Raw genomic sequence first — 20,893 nt, forward strand, 5'->3', positions numbered from 1 at the left:
TTTTTCTTCACTTTCACTGAGGACAGCAATATCATCAGCCAATCTTAACAACAATATCCTTTCACTTTGGCTTTTAATCCCAGTCTTGAACCTTTCATTTATTTCTGTCACTGCTTCTTCAATGTATGGTTTGAACAGTAGGGTGTGAAAGACTTCATCCCCACCTTACATCCTTTTTAATCTGAGCACTTTGTTCTTGGTCTTCCACTTTTGTTGTTCTGTCTTGGCTCTTGTACATATTGTATATTACCCATCTTTCTCTATATCTTATCCCTATTTTTCTCAGAATTTCAAACATCTTGCAGAATTTGACATCTCAAACACTTTTTCCAGGTCATTATCAATCACAATGTCAGAATTGCCTCTCTTGTGCCTTTACCTTTACTAGAGCCAAACTGATGGTCATCTAACACATCCTCAATTTTCTTTTCCATTGTTCTGTATATTAGTTTATTATTATTATTGGCAGCAGCTTGAATGCATCAGCTATTAAGCTGACTGTGAGAATTCTCGCACTTGTCAGCTGTTGCACGAACTGTGTGGATGATGTTTTCCAAAAAGTCTGATAGTATATCAATAGATTCACACATTCTACACACAAACGTGAATAACCATTTTGTTGCCGCTTACCCAATGATTTTAGAAATTCTGATGGAATGTTATCCATCCCTTCTGCCTCCTAACTTCATCATAAGTCTTCCAAAGCTCTTTAAAATTCTGATTCTAATACCACATCCCCCATCTCTTCCATATCTACTCCTGCTTCTTCTTCTATCATGTCGTCAGACAAGTCCTCCCCCTCATATGGCCTTCAACATACTCTTTCCGCCTATCTGCTCTCTCCTCTGCACTTCGCAGTGGAGTTCCCCTTGCACTCTTAATGTCACCACCCTTGCGTTTAACTTCACTGAAGGCTGTTTTGACTTTTCTACATGCTGAGTCAGTCCTAACAGTCTTTTATTTTTTGATTTCTTCACATTTTTCATGCAACCATTTTGCTTTAGCTTCCCTGCAATTCTGATTTATTCATTCCTAAATGACTTTTATTTCTTCTGTATTCCTGAATTTCTCTGAACATTTTTGTACTTCCTTCTCTTATTGATGAACTGAAGTATTTCTTCTGTTACCCATGGTTGGTTTGCAGTTACCTTATTTATACTTATGTTGTTCTTTCCAACTTCTGCGTTTGACATATTTAGAGAAGTCAATTCCTCTTCAACTGAACTGCCTGCTGAGCTATTCCCTATCACAGCGTCTATAGCTTTAGAGAATTTCAAACATAGCTCTTCACTCCTTAGTACTTCCTTATCCCACTTCTTTGCGCCTTGATTCTTCCTAATTAGTCTCAAACTTCAGGTTACCCTTCATCAATGTTAAATTGTAATCTGAGTCCATATCTGCTCCTGTGCACACCTTACAACTCGGTATCTGATTTTGGAATCTCTGCCTGACCAGGATTGTAATCCAACTGAAATCTTCCCATATCTCCTGGCCTTTTCCATGTACACCTCCTTCTCTTGTGATTCTTGAACAGAATATTCACTATTACTAGCTGAAATTTTATGCAGAACTCAATTAGGCTTTCTCCTCTCTCATTCCTAGCACCAAACCCATATCCTCCCATAACCCTTTCTTCTACTCCTTCCCCTACAACCGCATTCCAGTCCCCCAACGACTATTATATTTTTGTCTCCCTCACATACTTTCTCTATCTCATCACCTTCAGCTTACTATGACAGAATGCATACTTGGAATATCGTTGTCGGTGATTGTTTGCTGTTGATACTGATGAGAACAACCCTATCACTGAATTTTTCACAGTAACTCACTCTCTGTCCTATCTTCCCATTCGTAATGAATTCTACTCTCATTATATCATTTTCTGCTGCTTTTGATATTACCCTATATTCGTCTCACCAGAATTCCTTGTCTTCTTTCTATTCCACTTCATTGACCCCTACTATATCTAGACTGAGCCTTAACATCTCCCTTTGCAGATTTTCTAGTTTCCTATCACCTTCAAATTTCTGACATTCCACATCCCACATCTTGTAGAACGTTATCCTTTCATTGGTTATTCAATCTTTTTCTCACAGTCACCTCCTGGAGACTGGAATGGGAGACAAGTCCAGAATCTTTTGCCAATGGAGAGATCATCATGACACTTCCTGAATTACAGATCACATATATGTGTTTTTAATGCTGTCATTTCCGTTGCCTTCTGATCCTCATGCTGTTGATCATCTGATTCTTCTGCCCTTAGTTTCCCACTCCACAGGCAAGAGTGCCCTGAACCTCTGTCCACTTCTCCACCCTCTTAGCCAAGGCCATCAGCTGAATGGGATGACTTCTTAACGTGGAAATCTTCAGCCACCATTGCTGATGATTTTTATTCACAATTTAAGTGGTGATGGGGTTCAAAACCAGGATCAAGAATGTTTTGATTACTAATCAAAGACCCCACCACTAGACCACAGTTGTTCTTAGAACTCATTTTGGGACAAACAGAAATACAGAGAGAAAAGGAGAAAAGGGGAGGGGTTATAAGACAATAAAAGTTATAATGTGCATATACATTATGTGAGTGAATGTAAATATTAAAGAACTGTTTAACTTACCTTTTTGGGTAGGCTTCGTATATCTAAACATGTACAGAAAATGTGTTTCAGTGTTGAAACTGATGGTAAATATGGTGGTACAACAAAATTCTTTTCCAGAGAGTCAGTTCTAACAAATATTTTTGCTGGGATATTTGCTTTGTCTCTAACACCCAACAATTCCAACAGCTCCTCTACTTCCTCCACTGGATTTTGTGGAATTACTCCTATTGTATCCCCTGGATGCCAAGACATATTTTCTTCCTGTAAACAAAAAAAAAGAAACTACAGTAAATGGCATGAAATAATAGTGACTTGTCCCGGGCTGTTGTTAATATGTTCGTATGACAACTTATGGGATTGGAGCAGGGCGACATCGTTGACGACCACTGTCATTTTCAAGGCAAAACTGTCCAACTCAGGTCTCACATTGTTTTTATGCTGAAAATTATTCTGATAAAAATGTACTTTCAGCATTATGCTGAAATTGACTTTAGGATTGTCCCATAAACATCTTACACACTATGCACATCCTAAATATCTTTTTAGGAACAAATGACTATCTGCATTAATTTTAGTTATTTTTTTATGGCAGTTATCAGGTGGTTATGCAGCAAGATTTCAATACACATCTAATATAAGAAAGAAAATACAAGCATCTGAATACATCCCTCACTCTCCAGCACCAGGAGGAGCTTTCCAGACACCACCTCCATAATTATCCAACCTGCTGTCATCCTACTGCTACCTCAGTGAACCACTTTCCAACCTCCAACCCACAGTGTTCCTCCTCATACACCCCTCATAGCATCTAAACCCTGCTTAGCTAAGTTTCCAAAATAACATATCCCCAAAAACTCCACACCAAATCCACAGCTGAAACATTTCCATAACACTGTTGTTAACCTTTCCATCAAAACCCTCAGCTCCAAAGAAGTTTCAGTCGTATCTAAAGACATCACCTTTAGCACCTTTAACTGAACCGTGTGTGGCTCATGTTCCCGCCGTCATGTATTTTACACCCTGTTTTTAACGTACTTCCACCTCAATACATTAATTAAATTACTACTGTCACTGAGTTGTTGCTTTGTCTGACCGTGAGTGGCATTAACAGTGCGTATCGATATATCCCCTCTCGTAGTATCTTTGCTGGACTGCTATTACTTCCCGGTCGTTGTCTGTCATAAGGGAGTTCGGATAGTGAGTTCGCGTTGCCACGAGTTCGGGCCGTCAGTCAGATGGAACGCGTCTGGAGCACATTCCGGACCTGCCAGTTGGGGAGTTGCAAAGTGGCACTGGTGCAGTCGGGATGGAGCAGTGAGGTCTGCACCGACAAGACTGGCCCGACCATGGCCGCCACGTATCACTTGAGCCGGGCCACGGTCTTGGTGGATTGTCGGTCGGTTGTCCTAAGGCTCACCAATCGTTCACGAGTCGGCTGTGTGTATGTGCAATTGACACCCGATGTGTCTTCATGCGTACTTAGCTACTGTTGGGTATCGTTCAGGTCTTCTTGCAAGTGTTTGTCAGGTTGTGTGTGTACTTGGCGTTATTTCCACTGACGACTATTATACATGTTGTCGGCATTATTAGAGGAGTCACTCGGTTGCTGCGGACCAGGGAAGTTATCCTCGCGCGGTGCAGTCAGCTGGGTCTGCTGCCGGTCCCTGCGCATGGTCGGAGCGTGTGTGAAGCTGCCCGATCTCTACGAGCTTTGTGGTTCATCGACCCAGGACGTCAAAGTTGAGTAGTGGTTTCAACTACCCCAGCTACGTCCATCCATGTTGTGGCGGTTCGTTTTGGTAGTTCGCTGTTGGGGAGGTTTTTCTGTGAGCAAGACCGAGTGATTCTATTGCTGAAATTTAGCTGCCAAGTGGTGCAATTAACTATATTGGTTCACTACAATTCGGTAGCACCAGGAATTTTCTGCCTTGAGGCCGTTAGTGTTCCGGTTACCTGCCCTTGCCGCTAACCTAATTTTTAGGCAGTGTCTTTTCCTCACCTGTTGTTGCTGCCCGACATGGTGTGGTAGTTTGGGCAGCTCAGTTCACATACGCATTTGTTTAAGGTAGTGATACTTTTATCTTTTTGGGGCCTTGAATTCTCATTTACTCTGTCGTGGCAAGCAAGTGGTTGGTCGGTCAGTTCGTGACTGTCCCTTGGTTGCGTTCGCATGAATTTAGTGTAGTTGGACTCACCACCTGCCTCGCCTAAGTGGACGAGGGCAGACCGATGCACTGGAGAGTTCTGAGTGCCGTTCTCCTAATCATCCTTTTGCCAGTCTTAATGTTGTCGTAATTTAACTGTATTTTACATTTTTAATTTGGCAAGGTTAGTTGTGGGGCTTCAGCCCTGGAAACATGTTCTTGGAGTTTCATTCACGTCCAAATGTTTATCTCCTTCTGCTCTTGAAAGGTTATTGAAATTTCCTCTGAAGGATTTTACAAGTTATTGTGGGCCTTCCGCCATTGGTGTTGCAAAAAGGAAATTTTTAAATTTAATGTATTGTTTTACCGATTGTTGAAAATATATATATATTTATTTAATTGCAGAATTTAACTTTGAGGCCATCAGTCACCTTATAGTGTTTGTTTATCTCTTTCTGTGCACCTCGTGGGCCATGAGCCCTGTTAGCATCTTAAAACATTGTGGCCTTCTGCCTTCGGCAATAATCATAGTATATTTGGAATTTTTGAAGATTTAATCCAGTGACCTTAAGCCACTGCGCATGTTGATCTCATATATGTATACGATTTATCTTATTCGTAAATTTAATTGTGCATCATGTCTTTTCAAAATTGAACTTATTCTAAAGCATCTGTTTGGAGGCCTTCAGCCATGAAGCAAATTTAATTCTTTCATAAGTGTATTTGTGAACTAAATGATAATAAATACCAATTGTGAAATGAATCCGACCGCAACTCCCTTGTCCCTTGGCCCTTTACACAACCTGAATTACCTGTTATCCCTGCATGATTTAGCAGGCATTTCACTAGTAGCAGAGCGTGGTTACACTTGTGCTTATCAAATTAGTTGCAGTCAGTATCACTCTTGTTCATATTGTGCCTGTGGCATCATATTGTTTGGCTTGTATTCTTTCAGGTATTACGATAATGGCAGTCAGACAGAGTCCGGGGATCGGCCTGCTAAGAAGCCCATCTTGTTTACAGGTTGGCAATAACCCACCAACCGACTGAGGGCAGTGCTCCAGAATTGGTAGCACGTTTGCACACTGCCATGCTGCAGCCGGCTGACGTCACGTCAGCAGTGGTCGCAGAGACAAGAGCGGCAATTCAGTACAACTATTAAAGGTCTTGAAGTCACTATTTGGCTTCTAGAGGGAACTCAACCTGCTGACAGTCAGCTGGATTGAGTGCGGGCAATGATAATCCATTAAGTTCAGACATTACCTTCTGGTCTTAAAGTTCTGGTAGCTCTTTGGTTGTCAGCTTCGAATAGTCCCTTCAACTTTCATCATCTTGTGAGGCTTAGCTCGGGGCCTTCTACTGTGTGGGGATGTTGGGTTGCCTGGGGCATGTTTCCTCTGCATTGTTGAAGTCCAAGTAGGTATCTCGCTATTTTCGTTGCTGGCTTAGCAATGGCTGTGAATTGGTTGTCTTGCCAGACTTACGTCAATCACTTCCCGGGGCAGGGATGTCGGGTAGGCAGTCGGCGTGTTTCCTCAGCAGTAGTTGGTCTGACCAAGTGTTTTGCTTGCAGCCTTTCAAGGCCAGTGCCTTGTGCCTTTTTAGAAGCTGCTAGTTAGTTGTTTTGGGTATCACCCCCAGGTTCTTGTTTGAGAGGGGAGGTTGAGCCATGTGTGGCTCGTGTTCCCACCATCATGTATTTTACACCCTGTTTTTAACGTACTTCCACTTCACCTCGTTAATTTAAATAACTACTGTCACCGAGTTGCTGCTTAGCCTGACTGTGAGCGGTGTTAGCAGCGCGTATTGATATATCCCCTCTCATAGTATCTTTGCTGGACTGCTATTACTTCCTGGTCGTTGTCTGTCATAAGGGAGTTCGGATAGCGAGTTCGAGTCGCCTTGAGTTTGGGCTGCCAGTCAGTTGGAATGCGTCTGGAGCGCAGTCCGGACCTGCCAGTCGGGGAGTTGCAATGCGGCACTAGTGCAGTCGGGTTGGAGAAGTGAGGTCTGCCCCTACATGGCTTGCCTGAGCATGGCCGCAACGCATCACTTGAGCCGGGCCACGGTCCTTGCCGATCATTCATCAGTTGGCTGTTGGCTCTGTGTGTGTGTGTGTGTGTGTGTGTGTGTGTGTGTGTGTTTGCGCGCTCGCGCGCATCTACTCTTGATGTGGCTTCGTGTGTGCTTAGTTACTGTTGGGTATCGTTCAGGTCTTCGTGCAAGTGTTTGTCAGGTTGTGCGTGTACTTGGCGTTATTTCCACTGACAACTATTACACATGTTGTCGGCATTCTGAGAGGAGTCACTCAGTTGCTGCGGACCAGGGAAGTTATCTCCACGCGGTGCAATCGGCTGGGTCTGCTGCCAATCCCTGCGCAGTGTCGGAGCATGTGTGGAGCTGTCCGATTGCTAAGAGCTTCGTGGTTCACCTACCCAGGACGTCATAGTTGAGTAGTGCTTTCAACTACCCCAACCATGTCCATCCATGTTGGTGTGGTTTTCTGCTGGGGAAGTTTTCCTGTGAGCAACACCAAGTGTTTCTATTGCTGAAATTTAGCCGCCATGCGGTGCAATTAACTATATCGATTGACTACAATTCGAGAGCACCAGCGGAATTTTCTGCCTTGTGGCCTTTAGTGTTCCAGTTACCTGCCCTGGCCACTAACATAATTTTTAGGCAGTGTCTTTTCCCCACCTGTTGCTTCCCAACATGGTGTGTAGTTTGGGCAGCTCAGTTGACATACGTGTTCGTTTGAGGATAGTGATACTTGTATCTTTTTGGGGCCTTTATTTCTCGTTTACTCCGTCGTGGCAAGCAAGTGGTTGGTCAGTCGGTTCGTGACTGTCCCTTGGTTGGGTTCGCACGTATTAAGTGTAGTTGGACTCACCACCTGTCTCACCTAAGTGAACGAGAGCAGTCCGATCCACTGGAGAGTTCTGAGTGCCGTTCTCTTGATTATTCCTTTGGCAGTGATAATGTTGTTGTAATTTAGCTGTATTTTATATTTTTAATTTGGCAACATTAGTTGTGGGCCTTCAGCCCTGGAAACATGTTCTCAGAGTTTCATTCAAGTCCAAACATTATCTCCTTCTGCTCTTGAAAGGTTATTATGTAATTTCCTCTGAAAGATTTTACAAGTTATTGTGAGCCTTCCACCATTGGTGTTGCAAAAAGGAAATTGTTAAACTTAATGTATTGTTTTACCGATTGTTGAATATGTATATTTCCTTAATTTGCACAATTTGACTTTGCGGCCTTCAGCCATCTTATTGCGTTTGTTTATCTCTTTCTGTGCACCTTGTGGGACATCAGCCCTGTTAGCATCTTAAAACACTGTGGCCTTCTGCCTTCACTAATAATCTTAGTATATTTGGAATTTTGAAGATTTAATCCGGCGGCCTTCATCCGCTCCGCATACTGATCTCATATGTATACAATTTATCTTATTCGTAAATTTAATTGTGTGTCTTGTCTTTTCAAAATTGAACTTATTCTAAAGCATCTGTTTGGAGGCCTTCAGCCACGAAGCAAATTTAATTCTTTCAAAAGTGTATTTGTGAACTAAATGATAATAAACATCAATTGTGAAATGAATCCGACCACAACTCACTTGGCCCTTTCCACAACTCTAATTACCTGTTAGCCCTGCGTGACTTGGTGGGCATTGTTGTAACTTTTCCATCTAAACCCTCAGCTCCTAAGAAGTTTCAGTCGTATCTAAAGACATAACCTTTAGCGCCTTTAATGATGCTGGACTTGTCAAAGACCTACTATTCTTCTCCTGATCCCTGCAATGGAAACACTTCTTTGCCACCAATCCCTCCAACCAAAGCCAATCTAATTCCAACATTCAACCCTGCCTCTCCCTGGTCATACCACCATCCAACCGTGGTCCCAGCCCCCTCCCACCAAACCACCCGCTGGTCACCTCCCGGGAATTCCTTACCTCCAACTTAGCCTTAATATCCTTCCCCTGGTCCCATCCTCAGGACACCAACCTTTTAGCACAAGGAAGTACAGCTATACACAGCCTCAGAACTAATCCTGACGTAATCGCCCTACATGCAGACATAGGATCCACCACGGTTATGAATTGTAGTGACAACCTGGCAGAAGGCTTCTGCCAATTATCTGACTCCTCCACCAATAAACTCTGCTAGAGTGATCCCAGAACTGCAACATAACTCTATCCCCACTTAAAGCCTTAGGCCTTCCCCAGAACCTCTCCTCTGAATCCAATTCCCTTCTCACCCCGCACACCCACCTTCTACATGATCCCTAAAATCCATAAACCCCAACAATCCTGTACGCCCCACTGTGGCTCATTACTGAAAGAATTTTGGTCATCATTGAGCAACACCTCCAACCAATGGCCTGTTATCTAGCCTCTCCTGTCGAAGATACCAGTCACTTCCTTCACAAACATCCACTCCAGCATTTTTTGGGAGAAAAGAGCCCTGATTGCTTTGGATGTGTTTTTTGATCAACTATACACACCGGGTATCTAAATACACTAAGAAAATAGCAGCAAGACAAAAATTTCATAGTATGAATATGTCTCATTTGAATTCTATAAGTCTTGATGGCTATATTTAGTCCTATTAGAATTCTCTACAACAAAATCTTCCTTTGCATATCAAAGCTTCTATATTGCTAGGCTACATAATATTTCTTCATTTTCTTCTTCAGTAACTGAATGTTCCAATTTCACTCCGAGATACACTTCAGGAGTACTTCACTTGAACATTGTCAAAAAAGGCTCCATCGGTATATAAATTGTGCGACTGAATGTAAACACACTGGATGCTGTGAGTTGTGTTTTGTCCAGTTTACAACATTTTAAGTGAAATTACTGTCATTTTGGAGTCAAACATGCAATTACCATTTGGATGCTCGATCCACACATAAGTACATTAGCATATTCAATTCTTGTCACTTTCTCTCTTTCAACACTTTCACTTATTTTTGTATACAATGTACTATATTTCACGCTAAAATTTGTTACAATTGATACAGCTAAAATTATTCTTCTTTTAGAAATATTTGAAATTACGAAATACCTGGCATACTTAAAATTCATATTATTAACTGCATGATCTAATGCTAATTATTAAATTTATTTCTAGACTCATTTATAAAATAATTATATAAATTAGTACAGATTCTTCTTTTGTCAAGAAAGTTTGTAAAATCTTTTGCTTTGTGAACTCTTTGGAATATAGTTAGTTGCGCAGAATGTAAGGAGTAGTGGGCATACACGTATTTTTTTAAATTTTGTCACTAACAGTGTTCAAAAATGGTTCAAATGGCTCTGAGCACTATGGGACTTAACTGCTGAGGTCATCAGTCCCCTAGAACTTAGAACTACTTAAACCTAACTAACCTAAGGACATCACACACATCCATGCCCGAGGCAGGATTCGAACCTGCGACCGTAGCGGTCGCGCGGTTCCAGACTGTAGCGCCTAGAACCACTCGGCCACCCCGGCCGGCTGTCCCTAATGGTATAATTGATGGTTTTCTGAAAATGGAGATTGTGCAGTCAGTGTTATAGAGAAGAATGGGATAAAATAAAAGAAAATCATAGCGACAGATAGTACTTCATCAATTATTTAGTCTACTGGAACCCATAACGTTAAAAAAAATTACAGCCTCAAGAATGTACCCCTATATTTGAGAACTGCAGCCAACAACAAGAGAAAATAAAGATAAGTAAAGAGTTTTTCTTTTGTGTATCTTACGCCTTTTGAAGCTTTTGAAAATAATGAAGAAACTAAGAAAAAATTCAGTGGTGATGTGGGAGGGTAAGATTACGATGTGTTTCAGATTGGTAGTGGATTTCATTGACATTACCCTTTAGAGAACAGTCACAGAGTCCAACAGCATCCACTATGTTGACAATCCACATGCTGTTAATATCTATATCTTTCCCACAGTTCTAATGGTGCTACATTACACAATCGATGTTACATGAGTGTGTGACATTTGTTCTCTTTCATGCACTCATTTATAGCTATCTCTGTTTCATCTACAAATGCTTTACCACACCAGTGCACTTCTCTGTGAACCCCTACATTGGGGAGAGATCAGGTGCACCTAGAACGTGCTGTCCCTTATTCCATGTTGACCCAAAAACTTATTTTTTAAAATTTATCCAAAGCATGTCTATTCTCAACCCTCTTATTGGATCCATGTTTTGAGGGTCCTACCTATCAATCTGCCACAAGAACATCGCTAGCTTCTCAGCTAGTGGCAAGAACAGGTGCCCAACCACTTGGCTGAAGTTCATAGCTTTCAGTATATGTCTTTATAAACTAACATCTACCAATAAGGGAATGTCTTACATCTTTTTCCCAAAAATGAAACTGATATTTGAGTAAAATGAAACTGATATTTGAATGGGTATAGCATAAAAGAAAAAAACACAGACATTCCTTTTGACTCACTGGAGTATTTCCATAGAACAGGAGTTTACAAGATGTGCAGATGTCAAAAGAACATGTAAGTGAAATGTGGAGCACTGCAAAAGGACACAAATGAAGTAGACACCTATTAAAAAAAATTTAAAATTGCTTGCAGTGGATTAACAAAGGCACGGAGCTAAAGCACACAAGCACAATGAAAGAAAATTTTAAAAAGTCTTCACATAGATTGTTACGGGCCATAATGTATTTTGTATGAGATGCAATTGGTTAAGATAGATTTTCAGGTTTGGTTCCACATTTGTTGTAAATTGTGATGCGCAACATCTTCAGCTGCGGTGAACTCACTGCTCAGACTGTGACCAAAGCCTCCTATTATGACACTCAAGGAAGAAACTGCGCAGGTGTGAACACGCCAAATTTTTGTGACCAGTAGCGCAAATACGCAGATTGGTAGTGTTTCAAGAATTTCGGTGTAAATTCTAGAACCACTCAGCCTTCTACCATCTCAAACAAATGATATTTTAGAAGTGAGTGTGGGACGATAGAATCCTACTTACTGCACATCACATGTTTGTGTGTGCAGGCTTGAAATTCAGTCGCGACAAGAATGTACACGCAGTGATCAAACGGCAATGACAAGTACTTGTCAGGTGATCCATGGATGTTTTAGAGAAAGTGTATGGAAGAATCATGGAGCTTCTATGTTGTTCTGTGCTAATTGTGTCAGTGACCATTGTTATAATACCGAGAACAGTTGAGAAGGTACCCTTGAGAAAAACTTTTGCCTTATCATTGTTGAAGGGTATTATGGTTCATGCTGAGACTGGACATGGTGTTTAAGACAACTTTCTCTTATATGTAAATTAGTTTGTTTCTAATGTTTGGAGACACAGGAGTCTTATAAAGCAGTATATATTTATATGAAGAGTGAGATTTGTAATGTCTGAAGTAGTTCAAATATACATTGTTAGTTGAAGCAAATGAAATTGGTAGGTTTACATTCCCCCCCCCATGGACCTTGCCGTTGGTTTGGAGGCTTGCGTGCCTCAGCGATACAGATAGCCGTACCGTAGGTGCAACCACAACGGGGGGGGGGGGGGGGGGGGTATCTGTTGAGAGGCCAGACAAACATGTGGTTCCTGAAGCGGGGTAGTAGCCTTTTCAGTAGTTGCAGGGGCAACAGTCTGAATGATTGACTGATCTGGCCTTGTAACACTAACCAAAACGGCCTTGGTGTGCTGCTACTGCGAACGGCTGAAAGCAAGGGGAAACTATGGCCAAAATTTTTCCCGAGGGCATGCAGCTTTACTGTATGGTTAAATGATGATGCCGTCCTCTTGGGTAAAATATTCCGGAGGTAAAATAGTCCCCCATTCGGATCTCCAGGCGGGGACTACTCAAGAGGACGTCGTTATCAGGAGAAAGAAAACTGGCGTTCTACGGATCGGAGCGTGGAATGTCAGATCCCTTAATCGGGCAGGTAGGTTAGAAAATTTAAAAAGGGAAATGGATAGGTTAAAGTTAAATATAGTGGGAATTACTGAAGTTCGGTGGCAGGAGGAACAAGACTTCTGGTCAGGTGAATACAGGGTAATAAATACAAAAGCAAATAGGGGTAACGCAGGAGTAGGTTTAATAATGAATAAAAAAAATGGGAGTGCCGGTAAGCTACTACAAACAGCATAGTGTATGCATTATTGTGGCCAAGATAGACACGAAGCCCAGGCCTACTACAGTAGTACAAGTTTATATGCCAACTAGCTTTGCAGATGACGAAGAAATGTATGATGAAATTAAAAGAAATTATTCAGATAGTGAAGGGAGACGAAAATTTAAGTGTCATGGGTGACTGGAATTCGGTAGTAGGAAAAGGGAGAGAAGGAAACGTAGTAGGTGAATATGGATTGGGGGTAAGAAATGAAAAAGGAAGCCGCCTGGTAGAATTTTGCACAGAGCACAACTTAATCATAGCTAACATTTGGTTCAAGAATCATTAAAGATGACTGTATACATGGAAGAATCCTGGAGATACTGACAGATATCAGATGGATTATATAATGGTAAGACAGAGATTTAGGAAGCAGGTTTTAAATTGTAAGACATTTCCAGGGGCAGATGTGGACTCTGACCACAATCTATTTGTTCTGAACTGTAGATTAAAACTGAAGAAATTGCGAAAAGGTTGGAATTTAAGGAGATAGGACCTGGATAAACATATTAAACCAGATGTTGTACAGAGCTTCAGGGAGAGCATAAGGAAACAATTGACAGGAATGGGGGAAAGAAATACAGTAGAAGAAGAATGGGCAGCTTTGAGGGATGAAGTAGTGAAGGCAGCAGAGGATCAAGAAGGTAAAAAGACGAAGGCTAGTAGAAATCCTGGGGTAACAGAAGAAATATTGAATTTAACTGATGAAAGGAGAAAATATAAAAACCCAGTAAATGAAGCAGGCAAAAAGGAATACGAACGTCTCAAAAATGAGATCGACAGGAAGTGCAAAATGGCTAAGCAGGCATGGCTAGAGGACAAATGTAAGGATGTAGAGGCTTATCTCACTAGGCGTAAGATAGATACTGCCTACAGGAAAATTAAAGAGACCTTTGGGGAAAAGAGAGCCACTTGTATGAATATCAAGAGCTCAGATGGAAACCCAGTTCTAAGCAAATAAGGGAAAGCAGAAAGGTGGAAGGAGTATATAGAGGGTCTATACAAGGGCGATGTACTTGAGGACAATATTATGGAAATGGAAGAGGATGTAGATAAAGATGAAATGGGAGATACGATACTGCGTGAAGAGTTTGACAGAGCACTGAAAGACCTGAGTCGAAACAAGGCCCCGGGAGTACACAACATTCCATTAGAACTACTGACAGCCTTGGGAGAGCCAGCCCTCACAAACCTCTACCATCTGATGAGCAAGATGCACGAGACAGGCCAAATACCCTCAGACTTCAAGAAGAATATAGTAATTCCAATCCCAAAGAAAGCAGGTGTTGACAGATGTGAAAATTACCGAACTATCAGTTTAATAAGTCACAGCTGCAAAATACTAACGCGAATTCTTTACAGACGAATGGAAAAACTGGTAGAAGCCGACCTCGGGGAAAATCAGTTTTGATTCCGTAGAAATGTTGGAAAACGTGAGGCAATACTGACCTTACGACTTATCGCAGAAGAAAGATTAAGGAAAGGCAAACCTATGTTTCTAGCATTTGTAGACTTAGAGAAAGCTTTTGACAATGTTGACTGGAATACTCTTTCAAATTGTAAAGGTGACAGGGGTAAAATACAGGGAGCAAAAGGCTATTTACAATTTGTATAGAAAGCAGATGGCAGTTATAAGAGTCGAGGGACATGAAAGGGAAGCAGTGGTTGGGAAGGGTGTGAGACAGGGTTGTAGCCTCTCCCCGATGTTATTCAATCTGTATATTGAGCAAGCAGTAAAGGAAACAAAAGAAAAATTTGGAGTAGGTATTAAAATCCAGGGAGAAGAAATAAAAACTTTAAGGTTCGCCGATGACATTGTAATTCTATCAGAGACAGCAAAGGACTTGAAGCAGTTGAACTGAACGGACAGTGTCTTGAAAGGAGGATATAAGATGAACATCAACAAAAGCAAAACGAGGATAATGGAATGTAGTCAAATTAAGTCTGGTGATGGTTAGAGACTTAGATTAGGAAATGAGACACTTAAAGCAGTAAAGGAGTTTTGCTATTTGGGGAGCAAAATAACTGATGATGGTCAAAGTAGAGAGCATATAAAATGTCGACTGGCAATGGCAAGGAAAGCTTTTCTGAAGAAGAGAAATTTGTTAACATTGAGTATAGATTTAAGTGTCAGGAAGTTGTTTCTGAAAGTATTTGTATGGAGTGTAGCCATGTATGGAAGTGAAACATGGACGATAAATAGTTTGGACAAGAAGAGAATAGAAGCTTTCGAAATGTGGTGCTATAGAAGAATGTTGAAGATTAAGTGGGTAGATCACGTAACTAATGAGGAGGTATTGAATAGGATTGGGGAGAAGAGGAGTTTGTGGTACAACTTGACTAGAAGAAGGGATCGGTTGGTAGGACATGTTCTGAGGCATCAAGGGATCACAAATTTAGCATTGGAGGGCAGTGTGGAGGGTAAAAATCGTAGAGGGAGACCAAGAGATGAATACACTAAGCAGATTCAGAAGGATGTAGGTTGCAGTAGGTACTGGGAGATGAAGGAGCTTGCACAGGATAGAGTAGCATGGAGAGCTGCATCAAATCAGTCTCAGGACTGAAGAACACCACAACAACAACAACACTTATTGTTATAAGTAGAGAGAGTCTTAAGAAATTCCTGTACCTAGCAGCATACTTCGGAGAAGAAACTGAAAGAGAGTTTGCAGCAGTAGGCTAACCAGCAAGGAAAGTCGGCTGAGCATGTCAAGTAAGTCATCTCGCACTTAAATCATCATCCAAAGCTGATAGAAAGTGGCAACCAGTGAGAAAGGACTGAATAAACAGGAATTCTAAGACCAAAAAATGAGCAAAGAAGCTGTTGTATGTTGCCATAGCAACTAGACCAAATATGACAAAGAATTTATTCCGAGACAACAGAACATGCTCAAGTATTTAAAGGAGCAAAATCTTGAACTGAGAAATAGAGAAGAAGATCCCAGTGTGTTTCTCTAAGAAGAAAAACGCCTAGAACACTTTGGTTATGAAGATCTGGTGAAGGGAGTGTAGAGCTCTCACACACACATAGGGGGTACACAGAAGCGGAAACCAACACCCGGCACTACTGGCACCAGTTTCTGTTCACCAGTGCTGACCTGCCTCCACTTCCACTCACCGACGCAGCGCAGATTCTCTGCCAGGTGAGCGTAAAACATAACTTTATTGTTTTAGGATACAAACTGTTCAGTGAACTTTGTTAGTGTAGTTACCATACTTATAGTTAGTTAAATGCTTACAAGATCAAAAGCTTGCATACAACAAGTTGGGAAACTCAAGAACCAGCTATGGCTATGATAGTTAGTAATGAAGTGCCTGACTGGTCTGAGGTAGTAAATTTAATCAAAACTCAAAATGCGAATCTAAGTGAAAAACTAGAATGAGCAAATTCTCAATTAAATGCCCAAACAACAAATTTTAGTTATCTATGCGAAGGCATGGATGCTTTAAAGACTGAATTTGATGCCTTAAAGTAGAAAATTTGAAATTAGATTTAAAGAATGAATTGACTAGTTCCTTGACTATTCATGTGAATCAAATGTTTACTGACTTTAGCCAAAAACAGAATGATAATTTTCAGAATTTGATAAAAAGGTTAGAATTTAATATTGAAGACAAATGTACTAGTGTAGAATTAGAGCTTAATGAAAAGTTAGGATCCTTTGAAAATGTGTGTAATGTTAAATTTAATGCTGTAAAGCAAGGTTCGCAGGAGAGCTTCTGTAAAGTTTGGAAGGTAGGAGACGAGGTACTGGCAGAAGTAAAGCTGTGAGTATCGGGCGTGAGTCGTGCTTCGGTGGCTCAGTTGGTGGAGCACTTGCCCACGAAAGGCAAGGGTCCCGAGTTTGAGTCTCGGTCGGGCACACAGTTTTACTCTGCCAGGAAGTTTCATATCAGCGCACACTCCGCTGCAGAGTGAAAATCTCATTCTGGAAACAAGGGTTGAGTACTTTGAAAGAGAGTGTCGATAAGCAGGATAAATTAATGCCAATGATTCAATCGCAAATTACAGGTGTTAATACACGAGTAGATAATGTGCAAAGGAACTTCAAAGAGAAATTAGTGAACTCTGATATCATAAATATAAGCAGTTTGGAGGAACAAGTTGAAGCAATTATAGATCTAACAGTTACTGAGAGAGTAACATCCAGAAACCTATCTCCTATTTTATCCTCTGAACTGAATGATACCAGGAAAGGTATAGATGACCTGTGGAAAGAATTCAAGCTTATCCAGGATAAAGTAGACAAAAGGGTAACTTCACCTAATGTGGTACGGTATTAACTAGTGAAGTGATGACTGATCTGCGATGGGGGGCTAATTCAGGGTTATCCACACAATTCCCCAAATTTAAGCCCCATGGAGATGTACATCCGACCCATTTCTTGAAAAGGTTTAACCAAGCTTTGCCGAAAAATTGGGAAGACTCTAAAAAAATTGAATTTGCTGTGGGTTACCTTCAGGGAGAAGCCTCAGAATGGGGAACTGTGAATATTGAGAATTTTTCTTCTTGGGGAGACTTCCAAAAGAAATTTAAAGAGAAATACTGGTCTGCCAGTGCACAAGAAATGTTCATATCAGATCCATGGGACCTGTGCGGAGTCATATGTTCCCCCAGGGATGTCAACATTCTGAGATAACGGGTGGAGTGACGACCGTTGGATCTCAAGTTGTTTTCGATGTTTCTTCCAAAATAGTTTTCCTGCACCGAATTCCTCTAAAATCTTAAAACTATTCTGCATCTACACTTGACATTTTAAACTATCCTATAATCATAGTGTTTGGAAAACTGGATATGACTACAAGATAAAGAAAACTTAGGAGAATCACAGAATAAGAAAGAAAGTGATATAGAGATAAAATAAAATGAATAGAGTATTATATTTATGGATAATATAATATGAGGTGAATAATTAAACAACTGTGATACCATAGTGTATAAATTTTCTATTTTGTATAGAGTATTTTATACCTTTTATGAATCCTACCTACTGCGCGTCACATGTTTGTGTGTGCAGGTTTGAAATTCAGTCACGAGAAGAACGTAGACGCGGCAATCAAACGGCAATGACAAGTACTTGTCGGGCGATCCGTGGAAGTTTAAGTGAAAGTGCACAGACGAACCGTGGAGCTTCTATGTTATTCTGTGCTAATTGTGTCAGTGGCCATTGATATAATAATGAGAACAGCTGAGAAGGCACTCTTGAGAAAAACTTTTGTCTTGGCCTTGTTGATGGTTCATGTTGAGACTGGACATGGTGTTTAAACCAACTTTCTCTTATATATCTTATAACTAAATGTTTCCCTGAAACATTAAAGTCTCTTTTTATTATCTATGATAATGATCGAAGCAGATGAAATGAATTAAAATTTGTGCTGTAGCCGGGACTCGAACCCAGGTCTTCTTGCTTGCTAGGCAGAAATGCTAATCATTACACCACTGCAGTACAATGGTCAACATTGCTCCACAAATTACCTAAGCTTAGTGTCCTCCCCAACACAAACCTCAATTCTTTTTCCCTTACATACTGTCACTACTGCCAGGGCTCATCTGATATTGGCAAACATCCCAGCATTGGATATAATGGGATGTACTTGTACCACTGGTGATCCTACAGATCTTATCTTGTTAAGCAAATTAGTCAAGCATAAATTTCTCTTGTATGTAAATTAGTTTGTTTCTAACATTTGGAGACACAGGAGGCTTACGAAGCTGTATATATTTATATGAAGAGTGAGATTTGTGGTATGTCTGAAGTTCAAATATACGTCATTAGTTGAAGCAAATGAAATTTTTATAAGTAGAGATAATCTTAAGAAATTCCTGTACCTAGGAGCATACTTTGGAGAAGAAAATGAAAGTGAGTTTGCAGCAGCAGGCTAACCAGCAAGGAAAGTTGGCCGAGCATCTCAAGTAAGTCATCACGTGAACAAAGTGGAAGTTACTATATTTACTTTGCACTTAAATCGTCATCCAAAGCCTTTAGAACTTGTCGGACAAAGAACGCACACAGAGGGGCTGTCAGTTGTACTGTGCACTCCAGTCGGCCACCTCAGCGCCCCCTGTCAGGACCCGCTTGTTGAAATGTGTGTCCACACTGGCACGTGCCCATCCTCGCCATTGTCGAACAGCTATCTGTGTCACCACCACAGTGTCATCCCTCATACGACTGACAGCTCCTTCTTGTGGTTGCTATGATTTTAACACGGCCAGTGCCAGATCCCGTGCAGTGCTGAGCTGGTATCCTGTGTACCTGTTACGCAAATTAGTCAAGCTGCAAATTTCTTCCTGCTTCTTTAATAACACTGTCCCAGTATGAAGACATCGACAACAGAATTTTGGTGTTCATGCATTCCATACAGTGGTCTGTACTGAGACAATGCTTGACTACTGCAGACATCTCTGGCCGGTCCAGACATGTGTGTTGCTGATGTTCGACACACCTGTCCTCCACATGCGACACGTTTGCCCGATGTATTACATCCTGCAGCTACACGGAATCTTATAGACACCAGGCCTTCTTAAACAAAGATCATCTTTCACCGAACCTTTTTTTTCGGAAGATTTCGAGGACAGAGCACTCCAGTCTGTGGATTTGAAACGTACATGCTTCTGGCGATATGTGGATGACACCTTTGTCATCTGGCCCGACGGCATTGTGTCATTAGATTCAGTTTTGCAACACCTAAATTCTCTTCACTGAAACATCAATTTCACAATGAGGATGGAGAAAACAGGTGCAGAGAAAAGAGGATGGCAGCTCAGCTCACAGTGTGTACTGTAAACCAACATGCATAGACATACACTTACAGGTTACCAACTGTCACCATCTTGCACGATGAAGTGGCACGCTCAGGGCATTGTTACACAGAACATGAGCCATATTAGATTGTGACAGCTCATCTACGAGCTACACCACCTGTGTACTGTATTTTCAGAGAATGGATATTTTGAACAGGAGATTTGCCGTATCTTACATCTGGCGCATGCTTGAGAAAGTGAGAAACTGGAAGAAATTGATGAACAAAGAGGAATGGTTGTTTTGGCATAGTCTGATAATGTTTCTTTGAAAATAGAAAGATTATTGGAAAAATATAAAGTTAAATGCATCTCTCATCCACCAACGAAACTCAGAGCTCTTTTAGGCTCAGTGAAAGATGATCTTTGTTTAAGAAGGCCTGGTGTTTATAAGATACCTTGTAGCTGCAGGATGTAATACATCGGACAAACTTGCTGCACTGTGGAGGACAGATGTGTCGAACATCGGCGAAACGTGTGCCTGGACCGGTCAGAGATGTCTGCAGTGATCAAGCATTGTCTCAGTACAGGACACTGTATGGAATACACGAACACCGAAATTCTGTTGAAATGAAATGGCTATATGCACTATGGGACTTAACATCTGAGGTCATCAGTCCCCTAGACTTACAACTACTTAAACCTAACTAACCTAAGGACATCACACACATCCATGCCCGAGGCAGGATTCGAACCTGCAACCGTAGCAGTCGCACGGTTCTTGACCAAAGCGCCTAGAACTGCTCGGCCACATCAAGTGCCACGAAATTCTGTCATTGACATTTTTGTACTAGGACAGCATTATTAAAGAAGCAGGTGGAAATTAACAGCTTGACTAATTTGCTTATTCGCAGCTTGACTAATTTGCTTAACAAGGACATGGGATATCAGCTCAGCAGGGCTGGGATCGAGCCCTGGCCATGTTAAAATCACAGTGAACACACAAAGAACTGTTAGTCGTACTGGGGACGATGCTGCAGTCGTGACATAGATATCTGGCTGACAACGGCGAGGACAGGCACATGCCAGTGTGGACACATATATCGGCAGACAGCTCCCGACAGGGGGCACTGAGTTGGCCGACTGGAGCGCACAGTAATGACTGACAGCATCTGTGCGTGCGTTCATCATCTGACAAGTGGCACAGCTGTCTCTCTCACTACCGATCTGCATATTTGCACTATTGGTCACCAACATTTGGTGTGTTCATGGGT

General features: G+C 41.4%; 1 protein-coding gene across 3 annotated transcripts in view; it reads right to left on the reverse strand.

The window, feature by feature from the left end:
* LOC124787351 (methionine synthase reductase-like) overlaps window positions 1–20,893 on the reverse strand; it is a 90,498-nt gene that overhangs the window by 54,816 nt on the left and 14,789 nt on the right. For all 3 annotated transcript variants that reach the window (XR_007015970.1, XM_047254333.1, XM_047254334.1), the window contains exon 3: window positions 2,619–2,861. Coding sequence is in view for 2 of the 3 variants with exons in the window: in XM_047254333.1 (XP_047110289.1) it covers window positions 2,619–2,861 (243 nt within the window). In the remaining variant the exon portion in view is untranslated. The remainder of the gene's footprint in view (window positions 1–2,618; window positions 2,862–20,893) is intronic.

This window comes from Schistocerca piceifrons, chromosome 1 (assembly GCF_021461385.2).
Source record: "Schistocerca piceifrons isolate TAMUIC-IGC-003096 chromosome 1, iqSchPice1.1, whole genome shotgun sequence".
Taxonomy (NCBI): domain Eukaryota; kingdom Metazoa; phylum Arthropoda; class Insecta; order Orthoptera; family Acrididae; genus Schistocerca; species Schistocerca piceifrons.